Source organism: Musca domestica, unplaced genomic scaffold, assembly GCF_030504385.1.
Source record: "Musca domestica strain aabys unplaced genomic scaffold, Musca_domestica.polishedcontigs.V.1.1 146, whole genome shotgun sequence".
In the NCBI taxonomy this organism is placed as follows: domain Eukaryota; kingdom Metazoa; phylum Arthropoda; class Insecta; order Diptera; family Muscidae; genus Musca; species Musca domestica.
In genome coordinates this window covers 405115-431897 of record NW_026712202.1, presented here as the reverse complement: position 1 = coordinate 431897, position 26783 = coordinate 405115, and the positions used below count along the sequence as shown (strand labels likewise).

The 26783-nt window shown below is 35.4% G+C and overlaps 4 protein-coding genes across 9 annotated transcripts in view; 1 reads left to right on the top strand and 3 right to left on the bottom strand.

Moving 5' to 3' along the window:
- Positions 1 to 2497: 2497 nt before the first annotated feature.
- On the bottom strand, positions 2498 to 4183 carry LOC101890904 (zinc finger CCHC domain-containing protein 10). Its single transcript, XM_005189826.4, has 2 exons — positions 3924 to 4183; positions 2498 to 3869 (listed from the first exon to the last, which is right to left on the bottom strand). Exons 1-2 carry the CDS (start codon positions 3968 to 3970, stop codon positions 3332 to 3334), a joined length of 585 nt encoding a protein of 194 aa, XP_005189883.1. The 5' UTR covers positions 3971 to 4183; the 3' UTR covers positions 2498 to 3331.
- Positions 4184 to 7433: 3250 nt separating this feature from the next.
- On the top strand, positions 7434 to 11682 carry LOC101891079 (SPRY domain-containing protein 7). The gene is made up of 3 exons (XM_005189827.4): positions 7434 to 7664; positions 7739 to 8326; positions 11513 to 11682. Exons 1-3 carry the CDS (start codon positions 7556 to 7558, stop codon positions 11608 to 11610), a joined length of 795 nt encoding a protein of 264 aa, XP_005189884.1. The 5' UTR covers positions 7434 to 7555; the 3' UTR covers positions 11611 to 11682.
- Positions 11683 to 13771: 2089 nt separating this feature from the next.
- On the bottom strand, positions 13772 to 14864 carry LOC101891722 (uncharacterized). Its single transcript, XM_005189831.4, has 2 exons — positions 14450 to 14864; positions 13772 to 14396 (listed from the first exon to the last, which is right to left on the bottom strand). The coding sequence occupies exons 1-2, from the start codon at positions 14570 to 14572 to the stop codon at positions 14076 to 14078; spliced, it is 444 nt and encodes a 147-aa protein (XP_005189888.1). The 5' UTR covers positions 14573 to 14864; the 3' UTR covers positions 13772 to 14075.
- Positions 14865 to 18693: 3829 nt separating this feature from the next.
- LOC101891252 (extracellular sulfatase SULF-1 homolog) overlaps positions 18694 to 26783 on the bottom strand; it is a 346652-nt gene continuing 338562 nt past the window's right edge. For all 6 annotated transcript variants that reach the window (XM_059119415.1, XM_059119418.1, XM_059119417.1 and 3 more), the window contains 6 exons: positions 25711 to 26744; positions 25450 to 25654; positions 25076 to 25386; positions 24261 to 24452; positions 24096 to 24195; positions 18694 to 22213 (listed from right to left, as the gene is read on the bottom strand). In XM_059119415.1, coding sequence (XP_058975398.1) covers positions 21505 to 22213; positions 24096 to 24195; positions 24261 to 24452; positions 25076 to 25386; positions 25450 to 25654; positions 25711 to 26744 — 2551 coding nt within the window. In that variant the 3' untranslated portion in view covers positions 18694 to 21504. The remainder of the gene's footprint in view (positions 22214 to 24095; positions 24196 to 24260; positions 24453 to 25075; positions 25387 to 25449; positions 25655 to 25710; positions 26745 to 26783) is intronic.

The following is a 26783-nucleotide window of genomic DNA, read 5'->3' as shown; positions in this document are numbered from 1 at the left end:
ACACCCAACCGAGTTCGGCCTAGAAGCAAGTATATCAAATTTGGAGGAAATCGGTTCAGATATAGCTATAGCTCCCATATATATCTTTCATCCGATTTGATTTTTAAGTCCCTCACATTCCTACTATGCACTCCACAACCGTGATATTTGGTACCAGGTATTAGATGGAGCACAAAAATAGCTGTTTTAAATTTTATCGAAATCGGTTCAGATTTGGATATAGCTCCCATATATATCTTCATCCGATTTCGGGTTAATTGACCACCAAATGGCCAATATCAGCCCAAATGGCCCGAATTTTGGCAAATGTGACCAAGATTAGCCTTAAAGCAAATACAACAAATTTGAAGAAAATCGGTTCAGAAACAGCTATAGCTCCCATATATATCTTCATCCGATTTCGGGTTAAATGTGCACCAAATGTCCACTATCAGTCCAAATTACCTGAATTTTGGCACACCCAACCGAGTTCGGCCTAGAAGCAAGTATATCAAATTCAGTGAAAATCGGTTCAGATATAGCTATAGCTCCCATATATATCTTTCATCCGATTTGGTGTTTAAGCCTCTCACATTCGTAATATGCACTCCACAAGAATGATATTTGGTACCAGATATAAGATACAGCCCAGAAATAGCTGTTTGTAATTTTATCGAAATCGGTTCAGATTTGGATATAGCTCCCATATATATCTTCATCCGATTTCGCGTTAATTGTGCACCAAATGGCCAATATAAGTCCAAATGGACTGAATTTTAGTACATCGGACCAAATTCAGCCTAGAAGAAAGTATATCAAATTTAGTGAAAATCGGTTCAGATATAGATATAGCAACCATATATATGTTTCATCCGATTTAGAGTTTTAGTCCCATATATTCGTAATATTCACTCTACAACCGTGATATTTGGTACCAGGTATTAGATGGAGCATAGGAATAGCTGTTTTAAATTTTATCGAAATCGGTTCAGATTTGGATATAGCTCTCATATATATCTTCATCCGATTTCGGGTTAAATGTGCACTAAATGGTCAATATCAGCCCAAATCACCAGTCTAGAAGCTAATACGTAAAATTTGGAGAAACCCGGTTCAGAGATAGCTATAGTTCGTAAAATGCACGATAGAATTAGATAGATTTTGATTTTGTACCAAATATCTCATAGAGCTCTGAAATGCCCTGTATAAACCTTTTTACGAGAGCTCTACTAAATATGCATAGTGGTGTAGGGTATCATATAGTCGGCCCCGCCCGACTTTTGAACTTTCCTTACTGGTTAAGACTGAAATGGACTCGTACTCACATTCTTTGACATATCCATGTTAAGGTAAGAAGCTATTTTGTAAGTAGTTACTGGTGTCAAAATTTAACCCCTTTTTGACTGATGCGATTTTTGACTGGGTAATACCTTCGTCCATAATTTCCTTGATGTGGCTGTTTCAAGAATCAATCAATATCTTATGTGGCATTGTTTCAATAACAATCATTCCGGCGAATAAAATGTTTTGAATATTTGTAGTTGCTTTTTTTGCAACAAAATGAAGGTAGGGCTATGATATACCATATGATTTTATTTTTTTTTTTTACTTTCTCGGCTTATATATAATATACCAGTAAGGAAAAGTCAAAAATAGGGCGGGGCCGACTATATGATACCCTACACCACCATGCATATTTAGTAGAGCTTCCGTAACAAAGAATTTATATTTATTAATTCTAAACCTAAACCTGAAATCGGATGAAGGATATGTATGAGAGGTATATCCAAAACCGAGCCGATCTCGATAAAATTTGCAAAGGCATTTCCGAGGTATATAAGATATCTGGTAGCAAATATAAATGTTGTGAAGTGCATGTTATGGATGTAAGGGACTTAAAATCGGATGAAACATTTATATTAGAGCTATAGCTATATCCGAAACAAATTTTATGTACTTGCTTCTAGACTGAATTCGATCGAATATACTAAAATGCAGGTCATTTGGGCTAATATTGACCATTTGATGCACAATTAACCCGAAATCGGTTGAAGATATATGTATGGGATCTATATCTAATTTTGAACCGATTATTAGCAATTTCAATAGCGTTCGTCCTTGGGCCAAACAAATATTGTTTGGAAAATTTCATCTCAATCGGATAATAAATGCGACCTACATTTTGTTTACAGAAATACATAGACAGATGGACGGACTGACATGCATAAATCGACTCAGAAAGTGATTCTATAAAGATCGTCAAAGGTAACTATGGGTCTATCTTGCTTCCTTCTCCATGTTACAAATAAATGAACAAAGACACAATATCCTTACCAATATGTGGTGTAGGGTATTATGATCACATATTATTACTTCCACTGAAAATATTATCACTTTCAATGACTGACATTTTCCATTAAAAAATACAACTTAAAGTAAGCGATCATAAACATGTCAACGTTTTGTATTACAAGTAGATATAACCCCTTTTTAAATACTTAATAAATACAAGCCGAAATTTATTTAATTAAAATACATTTTATTAAATTAGAATATAACAAAATGCCAAATAAGAAATTTGGTTTTTGCATATTGTGGTGTGGTGTGATAGATGTTTCTAAAATTGAGGATAATTTAACAATAATTCATATAGTAATTCTAAATACAAGTTCATATAGACTAAATTCATACATAATCCTATAAAATAACAACAGAATTCCAGTACATAATAAATTAAATTAGTATTTTAGTAATTTTTCAATTTGTTCTTAGTTTGAAAACTTAATTCAAAACTGTCCCAATGTTTTGCCATTTCTCTTTAAAATAAAAATTAGAACCGGGAGAGTGTGTGGAATTGCGGGCCGCGAAACCGATTGATTGATTTATTGATTCTATGTATAAGGTACTATTTTCATGTGCTTTCATGGTTGCATGTACAAATATATGTTTTATTTCTTAATTCCCTAATTATTTCATTGAATATGGTTACTATTGGATTTGAGGTTTTGTGTGGAGGTCTTAAATTAATATTTGTGATGATGAAAATATTACTTCTCATATCTAGACATTTTCATTTTTTTGTTTTTTGTTAAAAGAAAATCTAATTGATAAAGAATAATGTTTACAAAATAACCTAAACTACTAAAGCTTCTAAATTGCAAAGAGAGCTTGTTGGTTGGTATGTGGGATCCATTAAAAATCGTATAGATTCCATTTTTACTTCGACAAATATTTGTTTCTGGAATAGTTTCCATTGTTACCAAGCTCCCCTTGTTCTCTAAACTATGTATACTCATCATTACCAATCTAAATTCATCCTTTCTAGTCCTTCTTCTCTCTCGAGCAGATTTCCCTAAAGATCAGCAGCATCAGCGTCTGATGCCTCAGAAGAACTGTCAGATGAATGTTTAGATTTTTTATTCTTTGGTGGCGCTGTCTCATCGTCTTCATCCTCTGAACTGCTTGATGAACTATCCGAACTGGAACTACCCGATGCACCAGTGTCACTTGAACTATCAGATTCACTGTCCGATGAAGAACTGGAATCGCTGGATGAGCCTGAACTTGATGAGCCAGTGCCATCTTCATCATCTGACGAAGAATCAGATTCACTGTCCGAACTAGAGGACGAATCACTGGATGAACTTGAAGAAGATTTACGCCGTTTTTGTTTATCTTTCTTTTTCGTGACGGTTACTTCCGTTGTTGAGACTACACCATTGGCCTGGATCTCTGTCGTCTTTTCATGCAATTTCTTTTTCAATTGCTTCGTCCGTGATGTGCGATGTACATATTTACGCTTCTCCTTGCACTCATAGGACCAATGGCCAAATTCCAAACACTTCTGACAGCGTACACCATTTGGAAAAGCTGCCGCTAGCTTGGCATTTCTGCAACGAAGAAACATTCAGTAGATTTTTAACACATGTTTTGAAATAGCTTACCTCTTTTTAATGGAGAGTTTTCTGGCCGCCAACCCCACCAGCGTCATAATCAATAATCTGCGAAAACGTCTGTGGGAGTAAATTTTGCCGGTTTTTTATTTGTTTACTGTATTGCAATCACTGCGACGATATGAACGCGCAGCAGAAAGTTGTTTTGTTTATTGTTTTTATTGCAATTTTGATGAATTTTACAAACTTTAATATCTGATGGTGTATCTTCTGTATATTCGGCGAATAACTTTTCCCAAAAGGGGTAAGATGTATCGAATTATCGATAAATTAATCGAATTATCGTGATACACAACATAATGGGTCTGTCTCTCCACCTTGTTTTCTCAAAGAGTAATAACATGTTCTCAGTGCATTGTTAGGTCTCAAAAATACTTACATGAGTTAAGGGTGAAACAGACAACAAATTCCTTGCTTCGTTGAAGCCAAATTATAAAAAGCAACGACGTAAAAATTCCCGAGTGGGTCTGACATTTCTTAAAAATTTGGCATTTGCGAAGCAAGAAAATAAGCGCTGCTGGCTTTTAAAACTTCTTTAAGACACAATTCGTAATTCATAGTAACATAATTCCTCTCTTTATAGCCTCCTTGGCTTAGTTGTCAAGTCTGCTTTTCTTAAGTATGTGGAGAACCTAAGAGGCCGGGCTATGGTCAGTAACTACATATCACCTAGGCAAAGCTTCGAACCACTAGATATCCATTTACCCAACAGGGATAGACTCTTATGTCACTTCTTTCAAGTACTAAACAACCATTACATTGGAAGATTTAAACAGAACTTGTTAATTGGAAGGTTTTTTGGCTAGAGCCATTTTTTATTGAAACATATCTTAAAACATAAACAGAATGACTTACTGCTAGATAATTAATAAAATAAACTTGCGACATGACGCCACCTTCAACATTAGCGTTAATTGGAAGGGGATGTAATGCCTCAAAGACAATATGGCCGGTGATTTCAGAACGGAGATCAAGGTCGCTCATCTTCATAACGAAATTTGGCCTAAAGCTCGTGGTAGGTTTAATCACAGGTCACTGTATCATAAGGGCAATGACTTCCAGGTGGCGGGGGCGACAACACTGAATACTGCAGGCTTTGTCAGGACGAGGAGGAAACCGGGACGGTGGAGCACTTACTCTGCCGCTGTCCAACTTTTTTCGGAGAAAGAAAGAGGCTATTGGGTAAGTAAATTCTGCCAGACTTGTCCTCCCTCTCCGACATCGATCCAGCGGCCATTCTTCAGTTAGCCAGACGACTAAAATGGCTAAGGACGGCACGCTGAATACACCGTGGATGCAAACCTACTAACTTCTTTACTCTTTATTCAGATTTTTGCTATCCGCTATTCATTTCCTTCTCTTTTCTTTATTATACCCTCCACCATAGTATGGAGGGTACATTAAATTTGTCATTCCGTTTGTAAAACCTCGAAATACACATTTTGGACCCGACAAAGTATATATGTTCTTGATCAGCATAAAATTCTATGTCGATTTAGCGATGTCCGTCCGTCTATCCGTCTGTGGAAATCACTCTAGCTTCCGAACGAATTGAAGCAGATAGATAAAATTTTGCTCAAATGTATGTTATGTCTGCAGGACTTTTGGTATTGAAAATGGGACATGTATGTTCACGTTTTGTTATAGCCCCCATATAACTGTTCGTCCCGATATTCGGTATTTTGATGATTTTAGCGGCATTTTTCACCAAAATAGTTTCAAATTTGGTTTTTGAAGTTCGTAATGGATACTACAGCCTTCGTATAGCCCCCATATTACTGTACCTCCCGATATTCGGTATTTTGATGATTTTAGCGAATTTCTTCACCGGAATTATTTCAAATTTGGTATTTAAAGTTCGTAATGGATACTACAACCTAAGACAGTAAATTGTCTTTGCAGTTCCACGTCTTCGTAGAGCCCCATATAACAGTACCTCTCGATTTTCGGTATTTTGATGATTTTAGCGAATTTATTCACCGGAATTGTTTTAACTTTGGTATTTAAAGTTCGTAATGGATACTACATATAACGGTACCTCCTGATATTCGGTATTTTAATGATTTTGGGGACATTTTTCACCAGAATTGTTTCAAATTTAATATTTGAAATTCGTAATGGGTACTGCAGCCTACGACAGAAAATTGTCTGTGCAGGTCCACGTCTTCGTATAGCCCCCATATAAGGGTACCTCCCGATATTCGGTATTTTGATTTTATCGACATTATAACCGATTTTTTTTAGTTTCGCATTTGAATATTGTAATGGCTTATGACAAATGTTACCTACGCAGGTTCATGTCGTCGTAAAGACCCTAATCTAATAGCTACATTCGGTAAGATTTTAACAGAAGTTTTATCGGATTTTATTATTTTTGATAATTGCTAAATTCGTTCCAAATGGTGGAGGGTATTCAAATTCCGGCCCGGCCGAACTTACAGCTTTTTTGCTTGTTCTGTTCTCATATCTTCTTTAAATTATGATAAACACAATGGACCAATAGGTCTCAAGAGGAGTGGTTTGTTTGTACAAACGCGCAACCTTTAACCTTACCTAACTTCGCAAATTCGAGAAAAATTATCTTTTTCGTATTTCATTTTGAATTCATAATTGATATACACCTAAGTCTGTTTTTACATGGTCTTTTTGTACCCGGTTTTGATATAACACGGTTTGAAAATTGAATATTTTTAATTTATTTACACGATTTTATTCCATTTAGCAAGATTTGAAATTTTATGTACTTAAATTTTTTTGTCAAATTTAATTTTTGCGAAGTATGTTCATATCACAAAAAAGTATTTATGAAAGAAAAAAGTCTGAAACCATCGATAGTTTGCGAACACTAGCTTAAAGTTTTAAGGAATTCCCCTTTAGCGCGTACAAACAATTTTTACTGGTCAAAGCAAATGTGAATAGCACTATGTGCATTCAATAAAATTTACTGGTCAGAGCAATTGAAACGTGTTAATATTTTGTGAACTGTTAATGCAATAAGACGTGTTTGGTAAAGAAAAAAATAAAAATTCTTGTTTCTCACTAATTTTAATAGGTTTTAGAGATTAGGAACAAATCACCCATTTTTTGTATAAGATCAATGTCTTTTTTACAAGTGTAAAAACAGACTTAGGTGTATTCCATGGCAGAAGAATACAGGTAGATGCATCAACGTTTGGGAGCATTGATATGTCAAAAAAATTTAAATGTTTTTTCAAATATAAGTAGATCTTCATATGTTTTCTTATTCGTCATTCGGAGGTTATTATAATTCGCGTTTTTCAACAATTTTTACAAATTTAAATACATTTTCATTCAACATTTTCAATTCCAAAATTGGTTTGACAGTTCATTGTCCCAACAGCTGTGTCGATGCGTCTACCTATTACTTCTACCATGGTGTATTCTTAAGATATAGGAGAAAATTGTACTAATTAGTACCAATATGCCAATTGCGAAAGATAGTATATTTTTGTAAAATAATTCGATTAGTGACTTATCGATAATTCAATTCGATATTTATTTGCAAAACAAACAGATTGGTGAATTCAGCTGATAAATAATTAAGACAAATATATAAAAAAGTATTCAATTAAACTTACAAAAAATAACAAAAACAAAGGAAAATGTTCTGTTGCCTACGGTCTTGTTTAAATGGCAGTATACACCAGTCAAATAAAACCGTGGTGAATCGAGTTAAAGAGCCTGAAATTCATTTGGATGTTGCAAATGCTGGTATGAAAGAAAAAAATAATGAATGATAAGAAAATATCCATTATAAATGCAACAACAATGTTATCTCCCAACAGGCACTGAAGTCATACTGCTGTCCAATTATCTACGGATTACGGGTACTGGAGGTGCTTTGGGCACAGCTCCATTGGTCCAATCGAAATCATATTTCGAAGTGAAAATCCAACAGAAGGGAATTTGGTCCGTTGGTTTGGCGACACGCCAAGCAGATTTAGATAAAAAATACGGTGGTCTGGATAAGGAAAGTTGGTGCCTATGTTCCGATAATGTCACGCGTCACAATGGTGAAGAATATGGTCCGGTTGTGGCCACAACAAATGAACCAACAAAAACCATTGGTAATGGCGGTGATGTTATAATAAATGGTACCTCAGTACCGGGTCTAATAGGTATTGAGGACATCAATGAAGATTTGCTGCTGACAACCGGTCGCAGTGATGGCGGTGTAGAAATAAAAGATTCAACTCAGGAAGGTAGCAGTATACCGAACAAGGAACGAACAAATGAAAACCAATTTCCCGATGAAGGTGATATTGTTGGAGTGTCATTCGATCATATTGAGCTGAATTTCTATTTTAATGGTAAAAAATTGGAGGCACCATTTCAAAATGTCAAAGCCAGTACTGTTTTTCCGGTTATATATGGTAAGTATTGGTGGTATAATTTTCGAAATGAAATTGGTAACGTTAGAGTAATCTATCTCAGTCTGTGAACGAAAGTAGGTTGGTCTGGTTACTTTTGAGCAGGGATTGTCCGGGAGCTTCTTTTTGAGAAAAGTAAACATATGGAAGGAACTCCTATAAAAACATTATTTGACAAAACGAAGTAATTTGTCCGCCATAAAATGAAATGAAACACGTACAAAATTAAAATGAGAGGAAAAACAAAAGAACTTGGCTACCGGTTTTCAAAAAAAGATTTTTTTAAAATTGCTTGTTCAAATATAAATCACTGGAAGAAAGATGCAAGAAGAAATTTGTACAGCAAAAATTGTCGAAAGCCCTATACTTAATCGTTCTTATATGTTTAACTTTAGCGTTATCAGACGACTTCAAAGTTAAAAATTTGCAACAATTATTACAAATTTGCGATAACCAGACACACCTATTACTAATACCAAAGTAAAGAAATGCTCTAGCTTAACGAATCTCACCTACTGAAAATCTGGGACTTCAGAATTTGATCAGATGGCCAAATTACCGTGAAGCCACAAGCCTTTATTTTGCAATATATGGTAGTGAAGATGATGTACCTAGATTAATCTCTTATTTCTTCGACTTTCACACTGTCTTGTGCTGCGAAACATATTTTAGGTGCTTACTTGACTAACATAGGGAATAGGAAATTTTATGCAAATTTTTGCAGGGTTCTACCTTTTATGGTGCACATCGATTGAGTTGAGTATTTCCCTTTACAAATATTCTCTAAAACATATTATTCAATAGATATCCTTTACAAGGAGATTTTTTAAGTTATGATTAGGCAAGAACTTACTTCGAACCTCTTGATATCATCATAACGATAAACAAGTAAAAAAGCAGTAACTTCGACAGGGCCGAACTTTAAATACCCTAACAAATTTGAAACAAATTTGAATATTTTCAAAAAATAAAATCCGGTAAAAATTCTGTTCAAATCTTAAAATAACCGTTATATCGAATATAGCCGTTATATCGGGGCCTATAAGAAGATATGGACCTGAGTAGACAACTTTTGTCATAAGCCATTACAATATTTACATAAAAAACTTGAAAAAATAAGGTGAATAAAGTAGCTAATATCATCAAAATATCAAATATAGGGAGGTATCGTTATCTGGCGACTATACCAAAACGTGGACCTGCACAGACAATTTTCTGTCATAGGCTGTTTTCTCCATTACGAACTTCAAATACCAAATTGTTGTTGTTGTTGTTGTTGTTGTAGCAGTAGTACATGTATGTGTTTGCGTTCTGCTAATCTGGTTCCAGCTCCAGGTTTAGAAATTCGGCTACTTTAACGGGCTGTATCCAGAGATCTTCTGGAGTGAGTTGGGTAGGTTTGGCTGAGCAATTAAAAAGGTGTAGCGTATTGTGCGGGCCTGTATCGCACGCCGGGCAGGCGTCACGCACATCTTCATCAATTCGTGCCCAATACGAATTGAGACGACTACACCATCCTGAACGTAATTGCGCCAAAACTACCCTGTTTTGTCTAGGCAGCTGACGTTCTTCGGCTGCAATGGATGGGGAGTGGACTCCGAGGACGGCATTCACTTTATAACTGCTAATAGCATCCGCGACTGCATGTGTGAATGCCACTCAGACCTGCCTGATAGGCTTCTTGATCTAGAGGCTCTCTCTTGTAGCGCTGGACCTCCCTCTCTAGATCATGTATGTCCTTCCTGACACGCCTGGGTGGGGGAGAGTTATCCACCATATGATGGTTGGGATGACTCTCACGGTAACACCCAAGCAGGTACTGCAACGAAAGCATATGATTATGCTGTAATCCCAAATTGTAAATAATCCCGGTGAATAATGTCGCTAAAATCATAAAAATACCGAATATCGAGAGTCACCGTTGTATGTGGGCTATACGAAGACGGGGACCTGCACATACAATTTTCTGTCTTGGGCTGTAGTATCCATTTCGAACTTCAAATAGCAAATTTGAAACAATTCCGTTGAATAATGTCGCTAAAATCATCAACATACCAAATATCGGGAGGTACCATCATATGGGAGCTATACGAAGACGTGGACCTGCACAGACAATTTTCTGCTATAGGCTGTAGTACCTATTACGAACTTAGCATCCATTACGACCTTCAAATACCAAATTTGAAACAATTCCGGTCAATAATGGTAAAATCACCAAAATACCGAATATAGGGAAGTACTGATATATGGGACCTATTCGAAGTCCTGGAGCTGTTTAGACAATTTTCTGTCATAGGCTGTAGTATCGATTACGAACTTCAAATACCAAATTTAAAACAATTCCGGTGAATAATGTCGCTAAAATCATCAAAATACAGAATATCGGAAGGTACCATTATGTGGGGGCTATACCAAAACGTGGACCTACATAGCCCATTTTCAATAACATTCGGAAAATCTTGAAAAATGAGCCTTTGAAATTCCAAAAAGTGCAAGAACTTGCAACGCAACAGAAAGAAAATAGACTCAAAAGAGCTAAAGAGTTGCTTCGCTTGGCCGAAAGTGGTGAACTGCCGAATTTGGTTTTCTCCGATGAGAAAAAAATTGTTGTCCAGCAGTTTGTAAACAAACCAAATGATCATGTTGGCCACCAGAACTCAAGCACCAGCTATGGTGATAGTGTGGGCCGTCATAACAGCCGATGGTCGCTCTCCGCTCTGGAGGGTGTATTAAAGCCATGGCTACGCAAACATTTTGGCCGCAGACCTTGGACATTCCAACAGGACTCAGCACCATCGCTCTCAGCAAGCGCCACCCAAGAATGGTTACAAAATGAGGTTCCTCGCTTCATTTCCAGCGCACAATGGCCACCAAAATCTCCGGATACCAATCCGTTGGACTATTGTGTCTGGAGTATTTTGGAAAGCAAGGTTGGCACTAAAAAATACCAAAGTGTCGATCACCTCAAGCAAGCGCTTCGCCAGAATGGGCCAAAATACCGCAGAGCAACTTTCGTGCAGCGAACTTGACCAATTAGAACAAATCTAAATTTATTCTAAAATTTGAAGCTATTTCAGAATTAAGATCTTTTCTTTAAAAAATATTTAATCACTTTATTTAACTTATTTTTTATTAATTTAATATTTTTTAAATATATTAATAAACGCGTTCTATTTCTTTATCTTTCAGTTGGTAATGGTGCTATTTTGGACATAATTTTAGATAATTTCCATTATCCTCCACCAAATGGTTTTGAGAGAATAATGCTGGAACAATCTCTATTATAAAACTAAAATTTGCTGACCTCTTTATTTCTTTACTTTATCAATGTGAATAATTAAAAAAAAAAAAAACAAAAACATGGAGAATAATGGACAATTAATCTTAACCATATATTATATTGATCTACAATTCTATCTAGTCTATAGTATTTATTATTATTTTTAAAGAATTCTATATTAATGTATTTATCTGCGCCATAGATTGGTGGTAGTGAGAGTTAGACATTCCGAAAATAACCACGAAGCCGTTCCAATGTCTTTAGAGTTGAAAAAGTTAAGCTATACAACGGTTGCTAATGTTTGCATTCAAATTCCATAAAATTGGTAGATGAGATTCAGTATTTTTATTTTACAACCGATGAAATTGTACAAACCAATATTTAACGTATTCATTTAATTATAAGTTATCCCTGTTATCTCGAAACAATAAGTTATAAATACAATTTAGCCAGTCCATTTCAATCCTATGAGATTCCCGAACACTAACTTTTGGCGAAAACAAAACTTATTCTGATCTCTACTTGCCTTTTTTGTTTATTCTGATCTCTACTTGCCTTTTAACCATATATTTGTGTAAATTTCCGATTCAATTCCCCAATGGAAACATAATGAACAAATTTGCATTTTTTTTCTACCAAAGTTTTATTTAACATTTCCTTTAGTATTTATTTCATGATTGTAAAATAGTGTATTTAGTAGGTAACCTAAATATTATTGTAAATTATGACAACTAAAGTGTTGGTTTATACCATTTTTTTATTATTATTAAAATACAAAAGTTAACAAAATAATGATTTATAAAATATTAATCTTAATAAAATGTATTACTTATAGAAATAACCGAAAACTACTTTTTCGTATTATTATTTAAAAAAATATTCCTTTTTCAAATTATCCAAAATTACTTTACTTAAAATTTGATCTCCTTTTGGCATATTCTTTGTATTTTTTTTGCTATTTATTTTATGATTGTATGTAATACGTTCACTTTTTAATAAATAACGCTTTGTAATTATATACTTATAAATACACATGTCCTTATATTGTATACCTTACTCGCAATAATGACTATAATAAATAAATATATATTATTATAACAACAGTCTCAGTTATTTGGATATTTTGGAGGTTTTCATAGTGTTACTCCAATTTAGATCCATACGCAAACACTGGGTCACTATGATGATGTCTTATCAGTCATGGGGGACGTAAAATAAAAGCAAAATTTCTGTGAAAAAACCCTAGAAGAAACCTTTGTGATGGAGGTACCAGAAAGAGTGTACCGATATATTCCATCTTAACAGCAAATCTTGTGTTAGTAGAATAAATGGGATGTGTGAAATATAAAGAGAACCGGATGGTTATTTCAGATTTTATAATTGTTTTCATTATTCAAAATTGTTTACCATTTGTGGGGGTGATACTTGATGGGGTGGGCCGATATTGTCCATTTTTTCAACAGACCTAGAACTTTCTCTTTCTGTGCAGTAAACTATTTTATTATTTTCGACCTTTGTGGGGGAGGTACCTGATATAGTGGACCGTATTGTCCATTTTCGCACATGACCTAAACTGATGAAAATTTTTGGATTCGCAAAGTTGGAGCAAAATCGGATTATCCTTTCTCTTTCTGTGCAATAAATTATTTTCTTTGAAAATTTTGACATTTTGTGTAGGAGGTAACAGAAGGAGTGGACCGATAGTGCCCATCTCCGAACTCGATCAAAGTTTGACAATAATATTACGAAGTACCAACTTTGGATCAAATCGGATACTACCTTCGAGAGTTATCGAGCGCACCAGCCAGACGTACGACGGACATCGCTAGATCGGTTCTATAGATTTGGTCTAAAGAGACCTAGGGCCTTAAACCCTTATTAAACGGTGTATACAAATTTGAACGAGAATTTTGGTAAATATATTAAAAGATTGCTTTCCTTATTCAAACAGTGTGCCTGAGGTGAAGTTTTGGCCGTTAATTTGGTTATCCTTAAAATATCGAAATTACTTTCATTGCATTTCAAACAAGTTTCAATTCTAAACTTTCTACATTATATTTCTATTAGTACAGCGATATTACTCCATGGAAATACAGGTCTTGTCCCTCCAATATATTAATTTTTTTGGCCTAAGTCAAACCGAAAACTTGATTTAGACTCTTGGTGGGCCTTAGAAGCAATGAGAAAAAAGGGTCTATTTTCGGAGTTTAGAAGCCCATGAATTGAGAAATTTGGGCTTCGGTATGTGCAAGGACTGTATGTGGTTCCATTTTCAAAACGGTTCTCAATATGCCCTTCGCAATCTAAGCGCCAATTTTTCAATTTAGGCTTTATGTACTTTTATATGCAAACTTTTCTAAATTATTCCACCACAAATTCTTCATCGTCCATAATTTCTTCGGAGTCAGTGTCTTCATTGCCACCCTCTTATATATACACAAAAATATGTATATTTCTACATACATTTCCAAATTATTCCATCACAAATTCTTCATCCTCCATATCCTCTTCGGTATCAGTGTCATCTTCTTCCTCCTCCTCTTCTTCACTGTCTGCTACAGCTTTTCTTTTCATAGGCACTAACAACGATTCCAAATCCAATAATTGCTTATTGATACCATCGTCTATGGCAACCTGTTCCGACATGGAATCAATGGGTAAAGTTGAAAATATAGCTGATGGGGTGTCAATTTTAGTTGTTGCAAGGGCCTGCGACGATGTTGTAGGATTCCCATTTTCACGAGAGGAGGTGTAGAGCTCAACTAAATTGGATTTCAATTGTAATTCTTCCACCTAAAGATATGAATTTTAAAACAAATCTTAATTGTCTTCATCTGTGTCCTTACCTTCAAGGTGTTAATTGATTCATTGATGTTTCCCAATAGCTCTTCCAGCGTCTTTTCTATTTTAACCAATTGCATTTGCTCCTTTTGTATGACTTGGATTTTTAATTTCTGGGCTCGTCTCATTTTGATTTTGTTTGGAAAAACAACGACGAATGTAAGATATATATATATATTTGGCTATCCAGCGAACTCCTTCTTATTGTAGAGAGCTAATTTGGCGATCATCAGAATACAAAAGGTCAGGTTGTACCCCAAATTGAAATGAATTATTGATAATAATTCTAAGTAATTTCCAATGTGATTTTTTTAGGAAATTGATTGATATAAACAGAGTTAAATTTAATTTTGGTTCAAAAAAAAAAAGAACGTAGAAGAAGAATCAAAACAAACCGGCTGGTAAAGATAGGGATTTGAAGGTGGAATCCTAACGTATGCTAGGTTTATATAAATCGAGTTTAAAAAGCAGGGTGTGTCAAAACCAATGATCTTGTAGTACGTTTACTCTGCGTTTACACAGGACCAGACAATAGAAAGACAAAGAGAGATGGGTTTTTTCATGGCAGATTTACAAAAGGTAGAACAAAGCTACCCCCTGAATACATTTTTCTTTCTTTTGGTGCCCTTATTCTGTCAAAACATATACAAATTTTGTGTATGTGTGTGTATTGTTTTCAATAAAAAATACAAAAATTTGAAATTATTTCAAATTTGGTTGGAAAATAAATGCATACTTTCGATGTTAATGGGCAACACATTGCACAATATTGGGATAAAACTGTATTGTCCTACTTTTGTAGAATCAATCTTGTAAAATTATCCCAAAGTTCCATTCTTGTTTCGCGAATATAAGAATTTTTTTAAAAAAAAAATTAAAAATAAACAAAACCAACTATTGCATATTTAAAAGTCTATTTGACACTATAACCCCCAGCACAGAGTTGCATTTTTCTTGTTTCTTTGAAGTTGAGCAACCTTTCTTATTGAGCCATGGGCTTTATTAAATTGAATCCTCGATCTAAAACGTGATATGACCGAATACTTCCAAGATATAACCTGTTTCTCTACCCTTCTCAATGAATTCGACCTAAAATATGGGCCCTGGCCTTGTTGTGCTATTGTTATAGGCTTATTAATTAAAGCCTTGAAGTCATGATACATAAGCAGCATGGCATCATAGCATGACATAGTAATATCATATTATTAGCAAATAAGAAGCCAGGATATGAGTGTGGCTCTGATATCCCTTTATGATGTCACAAAATATGACATGTCATGTTTCCAAGGTGCTTGTGCATCATCACTTTCAGGCTAATGAAAATCTTTATATCCTTCTCCTCTGAATCGGTACAATAAAAAGGTATGCTAAAGTTTCCAGATAATTACATTTTTTCTGAATTGGTCCGACTTAATTGTTTTCAAAAACAAAATATTATCCAAACCATTAAAAAAACTTCATAGTGTGCCCGTACTATGGAAGTGAATTATAAAACATTTGGATCCAATTTTTGAAAGAAGTGCAGGAAATTCTTTCATCTTTCACGCGTTTTAACTTATTCAAATAAATGTGAACAACTTTTCGAATAATTCGGATCCACATCCTTGAGCTGTATTTTATTAGTTTTAAGCATGGTACAATCATGGTACAATGAAGAGAAGGTAGGCCAACTTGTCTGCCTGTTTGGCTTGTAATGTCAGAATTAGTATCAAAACAAAAAAACAAAAAATCAAACAACTTGTTGCATTAATTTTGAATAAATAATTGAAAACCGCGAAAACTGAATGAAAGGTCAACACTTTTTTTCAAAACCAGGTTCTATATACCCCTAAAGGATTATATCGCTACAAAAACTCTAGATTTTGTCAATGCATACGATGAAATAAGCATTTTGAAAACATCCGAATTTGAATATTTTCTAAACAAACTTTTTGTTATTGAAAAGAAAACGAATACATAATCAAATCATCTTTATTTGATTATGTATTCGTTTTCTTGCACATTAAGCCAAGAAAATAAAAAAATTAAAATCATATGATGTCATAGCCCTACCTTGATATCATTGTACCCATGGTACAATTCGGGTCTTTTCAAAATGTTTATTTCAACGTATGCATCGACAAAATCTTGAGTTTTTGTAGCGAAATAATCCTTTAGAGATATATAGTACATGATTTTGAAAAGAAGTGTTGACCTTTCATTCAGTTATCGCGTTTTTCAATTATTTATTCAAAATATATGCAACAAGTTGTTTGATTTTCAATTGTTTTGATACTAATTCTGACATTACAAGCCAAACAGGTAGACCTCAATACTTGCAATTTTTTCAAAGTTGGTGTATCGGCGTTTTGAAAGTTTACATAGAAAAGTAACAAAAATAAAGGTGGCAAGTTCCCCTCTCTTCAACGCTTTCGTAAATTTTCGGATGAAGATTCCTCGGAATCCGTACAAAGGTTTATAGGTTACACAAAATTGCAGAGAAAAGTACTAGCCATGGTAGAACTAAAAAAGTAAAGTCATTTTCAAATTTATACATTTGACAACATTTCATTGTCAAAATCTATATTCATAAATCCATTGTATACACACAAAATCAGAGATGGGAACTGTTTTTCATGCATAGAAATTTGACGAGGTAATTTACAGAAAATGCGGGGATGGGAATGCTTATTTGAAATGACTTTAATAGTGGATAGTGACTGGAAATAGTGAATTACGAAAAAAATCACGGATCCTGTATGATTGCAGAGGCATAAACACAACTAAGACTACAAGAAGGGGTTGCAGTTTTTCAGAAGCTCAATGTCAGCACAGATTATAAAATTTTAAGCAATATACAGGGTGATATATAAAAAATTTAACAAAGTCAAATGCCATAATTTTTACATTTTATTGAAATAGCATCTGCGTAATTTGGGCTATTCCCGGCGAAGCGCTTGCTTGAAGTGAACAACACATTGGCATTTTTTAGTGCCAACCTTGCTTTCCAAAATACTCCAGACACAATAGTCCAATGAATTGGTATCCGGAGATTCTGGTGGTCATTGTGCGCTGGAAATGAAGCGAGGAACCTCATTTTGTAACCATTCTTGGGTACTGAGTGCGATGGTGCTGAGTCCTGTTGGAATGTCCAAGGTCTGCGGCCAAAATGTTTGCGTGCCCAAGGCTTAATTGCACCCTCCAGAACATTTTCGCAATAATATTCGGCATTTATTCTGATGTCAAGGTCGATTAATACGAGCGGACAGCCACCATCGGCTGTTATGGCGGCCCACACCATTACCATGGCCGGTGCTTGAGTTCTGGTGGCCAACCGAAGTTGCACATTTTCAGCTGACCTCTTTGGCAAGTAAACACGATCATTTTGTTTGTTTACAAACTGCTGGACAACGAATGTTTTCTCATCGGAGAAAACCAAATTCGGCAGTTCACCACTTTCGGCCAAGCGAAGCAACTCTTTAGCCCTTTTGAGTCTACTTTCTTTCTTTTGTGGTATAAGATCTTGCACATTTTGGAATTTCAATGTCTTTATCCCGAGCTCATTTTTAAATACTTGCCGAATGGAATATGGCGACATGTTCAGCTCACGAGCCATTTTTCGGCCACTGCGACGCCGGTTTCGATTAAGTCGCTTCTTTACTTTTCGAACCATTTCTGCTGATGTTGCTGTTTTCTGAAGTCCACTTCCTTGACGTCGGACTACGCTACCAGTAACACGGTAACGAGCGATGGTACGAGACACAAAAGATTTATTCACATTTTAATGGTGGAGTGCTCTAACGATAGTCACTTGTGGTTTTCCAGCCAAATATAAAGAAATCACACTATCACGCTTGAATTCCATCACGAATAACTATTTTTCTGGAAAATTCTAACCAAAATGCTTTTGTACGCTTGTAAACAAACTGTCACTGGAAGAATTTTAACAGCTGTCGGACGACTGGCTTAGAAATGACAGCAGTCTGAAGTTGGTTGCAGTTTTTTCATCCCACCCTGTATAAGTAATTAAATCTGGATGAATCAGAGCTGATCTTGCAGTCATGGAAGTCGTCGATTTTACCTTGTTCAGCTATGACAAGCTGTTCAGGCAGTTTTAATAGTTCAGTTTACTAATAAGCTTCACCCCGTTTGCAATTTATAAAAATAAAACAGTATTTTCTCTTTTTTCCTTTTAAATTTTTAATTTTATTAAAAAATTATTTTCTATTTTACAATACATTATTACCAATTTAAATTAAAATAAATGTAGAAAAATAAATATATAAACGTTTATAGAAAATATTGCCAAGAAATAATTAAATTGAATACATAAATACATACATTATATATATCTATAGAAAATGGCAAGAAGACGAAGGGGAAAAGAAATATAGATAATATTTATTTATTCTAAAGAAAAATCCATTAACACTTTTAAACGTTGTGGGATATTTTTTATTTTTATTAAAACATATATGTAATTACAACTTATTAATTATAGCAAAGTAGCTGGTAGTTTTTTTCTTTTCTGTTTTTTTTTTTCTATGTTGGTAAAATTAATTTAACAACTGGCAAAAACTAATTCTTTTTTTGCAACACAATTTTTTTTAATTTATTTAAACTTTGCCTCCATTTATATATGTAATTGGTTTTTAATTATTTTGTAAACAGTCTTAGTTTTAAACAACATATATAGTTATGTTTAGTAATTGTTGGTTTCGTTTTGTTAATTTTTTATTTTATTTTTCTACACATAAACCAATTGCTCGAAGTTTAGAAGGAGAAATAGTATATAGGATTTGTTTGTTTGCTTATTTTTAAATTTAATAGTTCAAAAAGGTTCTTTGAATGTGTGTGTGTGGAAAATTATGAATTAATGCCAATTAATATTACATATTTTGAAATCGTTTGAAAATTCTAAACCAGGGGTAGTTAAATTGTTTTTCATTACATTTTCATATTTTAGTGTTGTTTTTTTATTAAGCATAATTTAGTTACTTTAGTTGTTAATATAGAGCATGTTATATGTATGTTTATATATAGAGATTAGAGTAAGACGTTATTTGTAGGAGAGATATGCGTTAGTTGTTACGCATAAGCCTGCAAAGGAGTTGTATCCTTAAAATAGCTTTCAACTACAAGTTGCAATGGCAGATCAACAATTATTATTGTTGTAATTCCTGTTTAATTACAGAGACTAATAAGCAGTTCGGAATAATGTGGGATTTGGTTTCAGGAGTTATACGAAAAGATATCATGAGATATATGTCACACAACCCAATGTAGATAAAATATACTCCCAAATTTATTAAATTATCCAGACATGAGGATAAGTTTTCCAACGTGGAACAATTATCCAGGAATATGCATAAATTATCAATCAGTGGGGATAATTATCATCCATTGGGAATAAGCTCGTCTATACAGACTGCCTGGCCACCAGCTCGTCTATACAGACTCCCTGGACACCAGCTCGTCTATTGAGACCCCCGGGCCTTCAGCTCGTCTATTGAGACCCCCGGGCCTTAAGCTCGTCTATTGAGACTCCTGGGCCTTCAGCTCGTCTATTAAGACTTTCTGACCTTCAGCTCGTCTATTGAGACTCTTTGACCTTCACCTCGTCTATTAAGACTTTCTGACCTTCAGCTCGTCTATTGAGACTCTTTGACCTTCAGCTCGTCTATTAAGACTCCCTGGCCCTTCAGCTCGTCTATTGAGACTCTTTGACCTTCAGCTCGTCTATTGAGACTCCTCGTCTGTTGACACTCCCTCACTTTCAGCTCGTCTATTGACACTCCCTGACCTTCAGGTCGTCTGTTGACACTCCCTGACCATCAGCTCATCAATAGAGACTCGCTAGGCTCCAGCTCATCTATAGAGACTCGCTGGGCTCCAGCTCATCTGTAGAGACTCCCTGGGCTCCAGCTCATCTGTAGAGACTCCCTGGGCTCCAACTCGTCTATACAGACTCCAGCTTGTCTATAAAGATTCCCTGGGCTTCAGCTAGTCTATAGAGACTCCCTGGGCTCCAGCTCATCTATAGAGACTCCCTGGGCCAGAGCTCATCTATAGAGACTCCCTGGGCTGCTGCTCGTCTATAGAGACTCACTGGGCTCCAGCTTATCTATACAGACTCCTCTCTTAGCTCTTTCATAAAGACTCCCTTCAGCTCGACTTACGAAAGTCTAAAAGACTCCCTTCAGTTCGTCTTCTGAAAGTCTAAGAGACTCCCTTCTCATCATATCCTTTCGTATAACACCACCTAACTACCGATTAGCTTAATTATGAATTATAGGTTATGTTTATCTTTATGTTTTCCGATTTCATTAGGTTATCTAACAACAACAATAATAGTAAATTATTTAATGTTTGACGGTTTTGTTTAGAAGAGAAATAGAGAGAGATAGAGATATGCAGTTGGCGGATATGTTGTTGAGAGGAGCGTTGTTTTTCTTCTCTAAATTATTTAATTTTTTGTTTTTAATTTTTCTAATAATTAATGAGCATATACATACTTATAATTTTTGTTCGTATATATTACTACATATATAAATAATTTCGAATTTTCGTTAATATCATTTCAAACTTTGTTGATTTTCATTTGAGCGGACGTCTTGTTTGGTTTGTTTTTTTTTTCTTTAATGGGAATGAATTTTGTTTGTGGTGGGACAATAAAGGCATCATGACCATCCATAAACGAAGCTATATACGAATCTTTAGGCAAATATTTTTAATAATTTTGTATTCGATTTGAAAATTGTGGAATTTTAAATTTTTTTTAAGGATTATCTATCTATCGCAACTAAAACACTTCAGGTTTTGAATTTCCATGTCCCTAAAATGTTTTGATCCTTTGCATAGCTGCTCATAATGCCTGCATCGTCCCAGAGTAGATCGATCATAGATTTTTTTTTTTTTTTTGGTTCACTTTTGCTTTGCCTAAATAACGCGCATAATTTTTTTGCTTTTCTTGTTAACTTATAAATATTCTAATGACAAAATTTGTTTTGGATAATTGGTTGGTTATTTTTTTTTGTTTCAAAAAATATTTTTTTAAGGAATTCACAATTTAAATACTTAACTACAGGCTTAATTCGGGTAATGTGGTCATAGGTTGCTGTTGGGACTGTTGTTGATGCTGCTGTTGGTTTTTCTGAATTCTTAAAAACTCAGCTGCATCGTCCATCTGGTCTTCGCCACTTAATGTCTGCAGGGATGATGATGCTGCAGCAGCTGCTGCCACAGAATCGGATGATGGCACTGGTGTTGACGAAGAAGAAGACGATGACATCCAATTGGAATTGTTACCATCAGCGGCAACAGTTTCTGAATATGAAGTTGTATTACTATTATTATTGTTGTCGTTTTTGTGGCCACCACCCACACTAATATCCTTGGCCTCTTTCATTTGTTGCCCTGTCGTTGTTGTGTTGACTGCTGATGCCAGCGCCTTTTTAACTTCAACATTGTGTGGATAGTTTTGTTGCTGGTATTGTGTGTCCTCTTCATGATAACGATTTCTGCGAATACTATTACCCCGCTCCGATGCTATAGATTGTGGTGACTGTCGCTGCTGCGGCTGCTGCTGTGGATGATGGTGTTGCTGTTGTTGTTGTTGATGTATCATCCTATTGTGGTGATTGGTATTGTAGGCTGGTGGTCTTAAATGTTGACCCATCTGATGAGGATTATAATAGGAATGATGCTGATGATTTACATGTTGCAATTTCCATTTGTTGCGTCGTATATTATTGTTGTTGTTGTTTATGGTGGTACTTGGTGGCCAGCGACTGAAAAGAGAAGAGAATTTTAAATAGATTATTTAAAAATATTTATAAATACAGATTTAAAAAATATGTATTATTTTAGGAGCTTTTGGGATATATGTCTATTTCAACGAATTAAAAACAAACAAGTAAAACAGCTGAAACTTCAGCCGAGCCGAACTTTGAATACCCTCCAGCATTTGGAAAATCCGTTAAAAAATTATTTTAAAATCTTAAAAATACCGAATGTATCCGTTATATTAGGGTCTATACGACGACGTGGACCTGCATAGGCAACTTTTGTCATAAGCGAATGTCGGGAGATACCGTTATATGGGGGCTATACGAAGACGTTGACTTGCACATACAATAATGTCGCTAAAATCATCAAAGTACCGAATATCGGGAGGTACTGTTATATGAGGGTTATATGAAGACGTATACCTGCACAGACAATTTTCTGTCGTAGGCTGTAGAATCCAATACGAATTTCAAATACCAAACTTGAAAAAATTCTGGTGAATAATGTCGCTAAAATCATCAAAGTACCGAATATCGGGAGGTACCGATATATGAGGGTTATACGAAGACGTGGACCTGCAAAGACAATTTTCTGTCATAGGCTGTAATATCCATTACGAACTTCAAATAAAAAAAAAATTGAAACAATTCCGGTGATAATGTCGCTAAAATCATCAAAATATCGAATATCAGGAGTTGCCGTTATATGGGGGCTATACGAGGTCGTGGACATTTACGGACAATTTTCTGTCATAGGCTGTAGTATCCACTTTGAATTTCAAATACCAAATTTGGAACAATTCCGGTGAAAAATGTCGCTAAAATCGCCAAAATACCGAAAGAGGGAGGTACCATTATATGGGGGCTAGACCAAAACGTGGACCTACATGACCCAGTTTTAAATACCAAAAGTCCTGCAGACATAATACACATTTGAGTAAAGTTTTATCAATCTACTTCAATTCGTTCGGAAGCTAGAGTGATTTTCACAGACGGACGGATGCTTTGGGGGGTACAAAATGTATATTTCGAGGTGTTACAAACGGAATGACAAACTTAATATACCCTCCATACTATGGTGGAGGGTATAAAAATATATATCGGAGACAAGTTCCACCAAATGGAAACGTATTGCTGATACGCTGATATTAGTCATTACTTGCACAATAAACCTTAAATCGGATTAAGAATACATATATGGGAGCCATATCCAAAACTGAGTCGATCTCGATAAAATTTGGCAAATGTATTTCCGAGCTCCATAAGATATCTGGTACCAAATATCATTATTGTGGAGAGCATATTTGGACTTAAAAACCAAATCGGATGAAACTTATATATGGGAGCTATAGTTATAACTGAACCAAATTTGATGTACTTGCTTCTAGACGGAATTCGGTCGGATGTGCCAAAATTCAGGTCATTTGGACTGATATTGGCCATTTGGTGACCAATAAACCATATATCGGAAATATATATATATGGGATCTATATCTAAATCTGAACCCATCTTGAAAAAAAATGTAGGCATTCCTTACGGAATTCCTGGCATTTAGGTAAGATTTACAATTTTGACGTCTTCTACAACCTATATTTTATTTGCAATATTGCCCAAAAACACTATATGACTAAAATGCACGGATTCCGAGGAATCTTGATCCGAAAATTTCCAAAAGTGTGGAAGAGGGAGGAACTTTCCCCTTTTTTGAAAACTTGTATACAATTTTGTGGATGTTCTTTTCTAACAATATTTATGAATTACTTTCGTAGCCTATCGGGAGGTTTTCTAATATTTTGCAAAACCTCAAACCATCAATTATACCTTATATTTCTATTATTCATTTTATTAAATCAAAAATACTTTGCTGCAAATTCCTCTACTTACCTTGACAACTTCCTACGTTTCGCCTGGGATCCTTCATAGTCCATGCGATTAGAAATGAAATCGGAATTACCATTTAGCGATGAGGATATCAAACTGGAAACTAAAAATCAAGATACAAACATTAAAAAATATTACAATTAAAATAACACCTCCCCAAGAACATACCATGTTTGCGTTTTGTGCCTCGTGGTAACACGGCATTATTACTTGTCGCATTGGCAGCGTTAACCACTACCGTTGTACGTTTTATTGTACAACTTTTACCTTTACAATTTTTAAGTTTAGCCAAAGTGTCATGCATATACGATTTCTCGGCTTGACTTAGGGAAGTGGCGCGATTCAAGGTTTCAAATGGATCTACAAAATGGAGAAAAACAAAAGAGTGATATTTGATTTACAGGATTTTTTCCACTATGTATTACAAATTGGGTTATCACCGTCTCCCATTTAACACTACCACTCGCTTTATTATCTCTCTCTCTCTCTCTCTCTCTCTTAATAATCTACACTCTTTACTAATTTTCTCTTATTTCTCTTTTTTGTATTCATTATTCATCACATTACTAATTTAAGTTCTGTTGAAGTTTAGAGTTTAACGGCCATAAATTTGTAATGTTTGTGAAAAAATTATTTAAATGGATAAATTAAATAAAAAACATGTGTTTTAATCAACATAGCCCTTAAGGGCTAAGTACATAAGAAGCTTGAAGTCATGGCACGGCCTATTTTGTGACATTTCACAAAGGAATTACAGAGCCGCACTAAAATCCTGCCATCGTTTTTCATTATAATTTGGCATTAATATGCCTAGCCATGACTTCAAGCTTTTTATGCATTTGCAGCCTTAAGTTTTCCATGTCCATACAAAAGTACCTATTTAATTGACGATTAAAAGAATACATTTTGTGTTCGTCATGTCCTTGTTAAAATAATGGATTGGAAACCCTATTTGTAACGAAAATTTGTTTCTATGCTCTTACCAATTTTCAAATCATAAAACGTTATCAATCCGGTGGTAAATTCACAATACAAATAATTGTGGGTGGCATTTATGGTCCTCAGACAGGAGTAGGTGTTATTATTGGCATTCATGCAGAAACAGAATGGACTGTCATTCCACAGGGGGGCGGTACGCCAATGGCTATTGTCATGTGAGAAACAATTCATTTTCTCCGACAAGCATTCCTTTTCAAGACGGGCCTTCTTGATGCGTTTTCTTTCCTTTTTGCGTTGCCTCTCCTCTTTCAATTTACGTCTGGCCTCTCGGGCAATTTCTTTGGAATCTGGATAGCTGCAAGGAAGCATAATACAGGATTATGTAAGAGTCCAATTTTTTTTGGAAATTAAAACCTACTCTGTATCCGGTTCACAATAACACTCTGCAGGTCCTGAAAACTGTGTATTGCCAGTGTCATGCCTGGAATTGTAATAGGTCTCCTTGACCTCTTCCTTTTGGCCTCGGTGTTTGGGTTTGGTCCTTTGACCCATTTCAGAGCTGGATGTTATGCTTTCCAGGGTTGAGCTTGGATAAGCAGACTCCTCATAACTGCCTTGAGAAACTGCAAATATAAACGATTTAGTTAATGTTATCACCCAAAACACTTTAAAACCTCACCTTCCTCCGATGCACCCCGCCATGGTGTGCTTTTCTTTGGAGATTCTGGCAGATTTGTGGTCGAATATGAATTTGGCACTAGCTGCTGGCTGCGATGCTTATTTTTCTGTGTCGAGGTCATTAGGTCCTCATAATTGGTTCTTCTTGACGTTGTTGTGAAATAGTTCATATCAAATTCTGGATGTTCAACATTTGCCTCAATTATTCTTCTCCTACCGCCAGAACTGGCCGGATTACCCATAACTCCGGCATTGTTGTAATGCCGATTATAGCCAGGCTGTTGTCCACGATGACGACCTTTCTGATGGCGATATCCTGTGCCATAGCCATTCGTATTTCCATCGCCAGTATTGTAGCTCTCTCCTCTATTGTTGTTGACAAATTCATTGTTCCAATGGCTACCCTGTTGTTGCTGTTGCTTACTTTCCCTAAGCTGCTTCTTGATATCCTTCAGATGGGTGATTTTATCCTTCAGCACCTTGATGAGCATATCAATTTGTGATCGCGATTTACGCCATGTCTTCTCGTCATCATAAATGACATCGGAACAATTGACCTTGCCGCTCTGAGATTCAATATAACATCGGGTGCCAACACGACCACCTACTTTGGGGAACTTTCCACCCCTTACAAATCCGGCAGAGGTCATCCTCGTAGCTGCAGTCTTGGAGGTACTGTTCACCGTCCAATCATGTTCGACAAATTTCAGTTCTAGAGTTTCCAGGGTATCCTGAATTTCTTGTATTACCTTGGATATGGCATCATTAGAGGCATTGTTCTTCTTGTTCTCTTCACTGTTCAAGGTTTCGGGAGGCTCAAATAGATTTGCAGTCAGTTCCCGTTTGGGTCGGGAGAGCGTTTCTGCCTTCTTCTTGTGCTGTTCCAACAAATGCTGCTCAAGATTATGCAGATTTTTATGGATATCCAGTAGCTCCTCCATTTCATAGGGTAACTCGGAGTGATAGAGCTCTTCAATGTCAAAATTCTCGGTATCTCTTTTGTGGCGACGAGAGTTTTTACCAAAGTTTTGGTTTCTGGAAAAAAATAAAAATTCTAAAATCTAAAAAAAATAT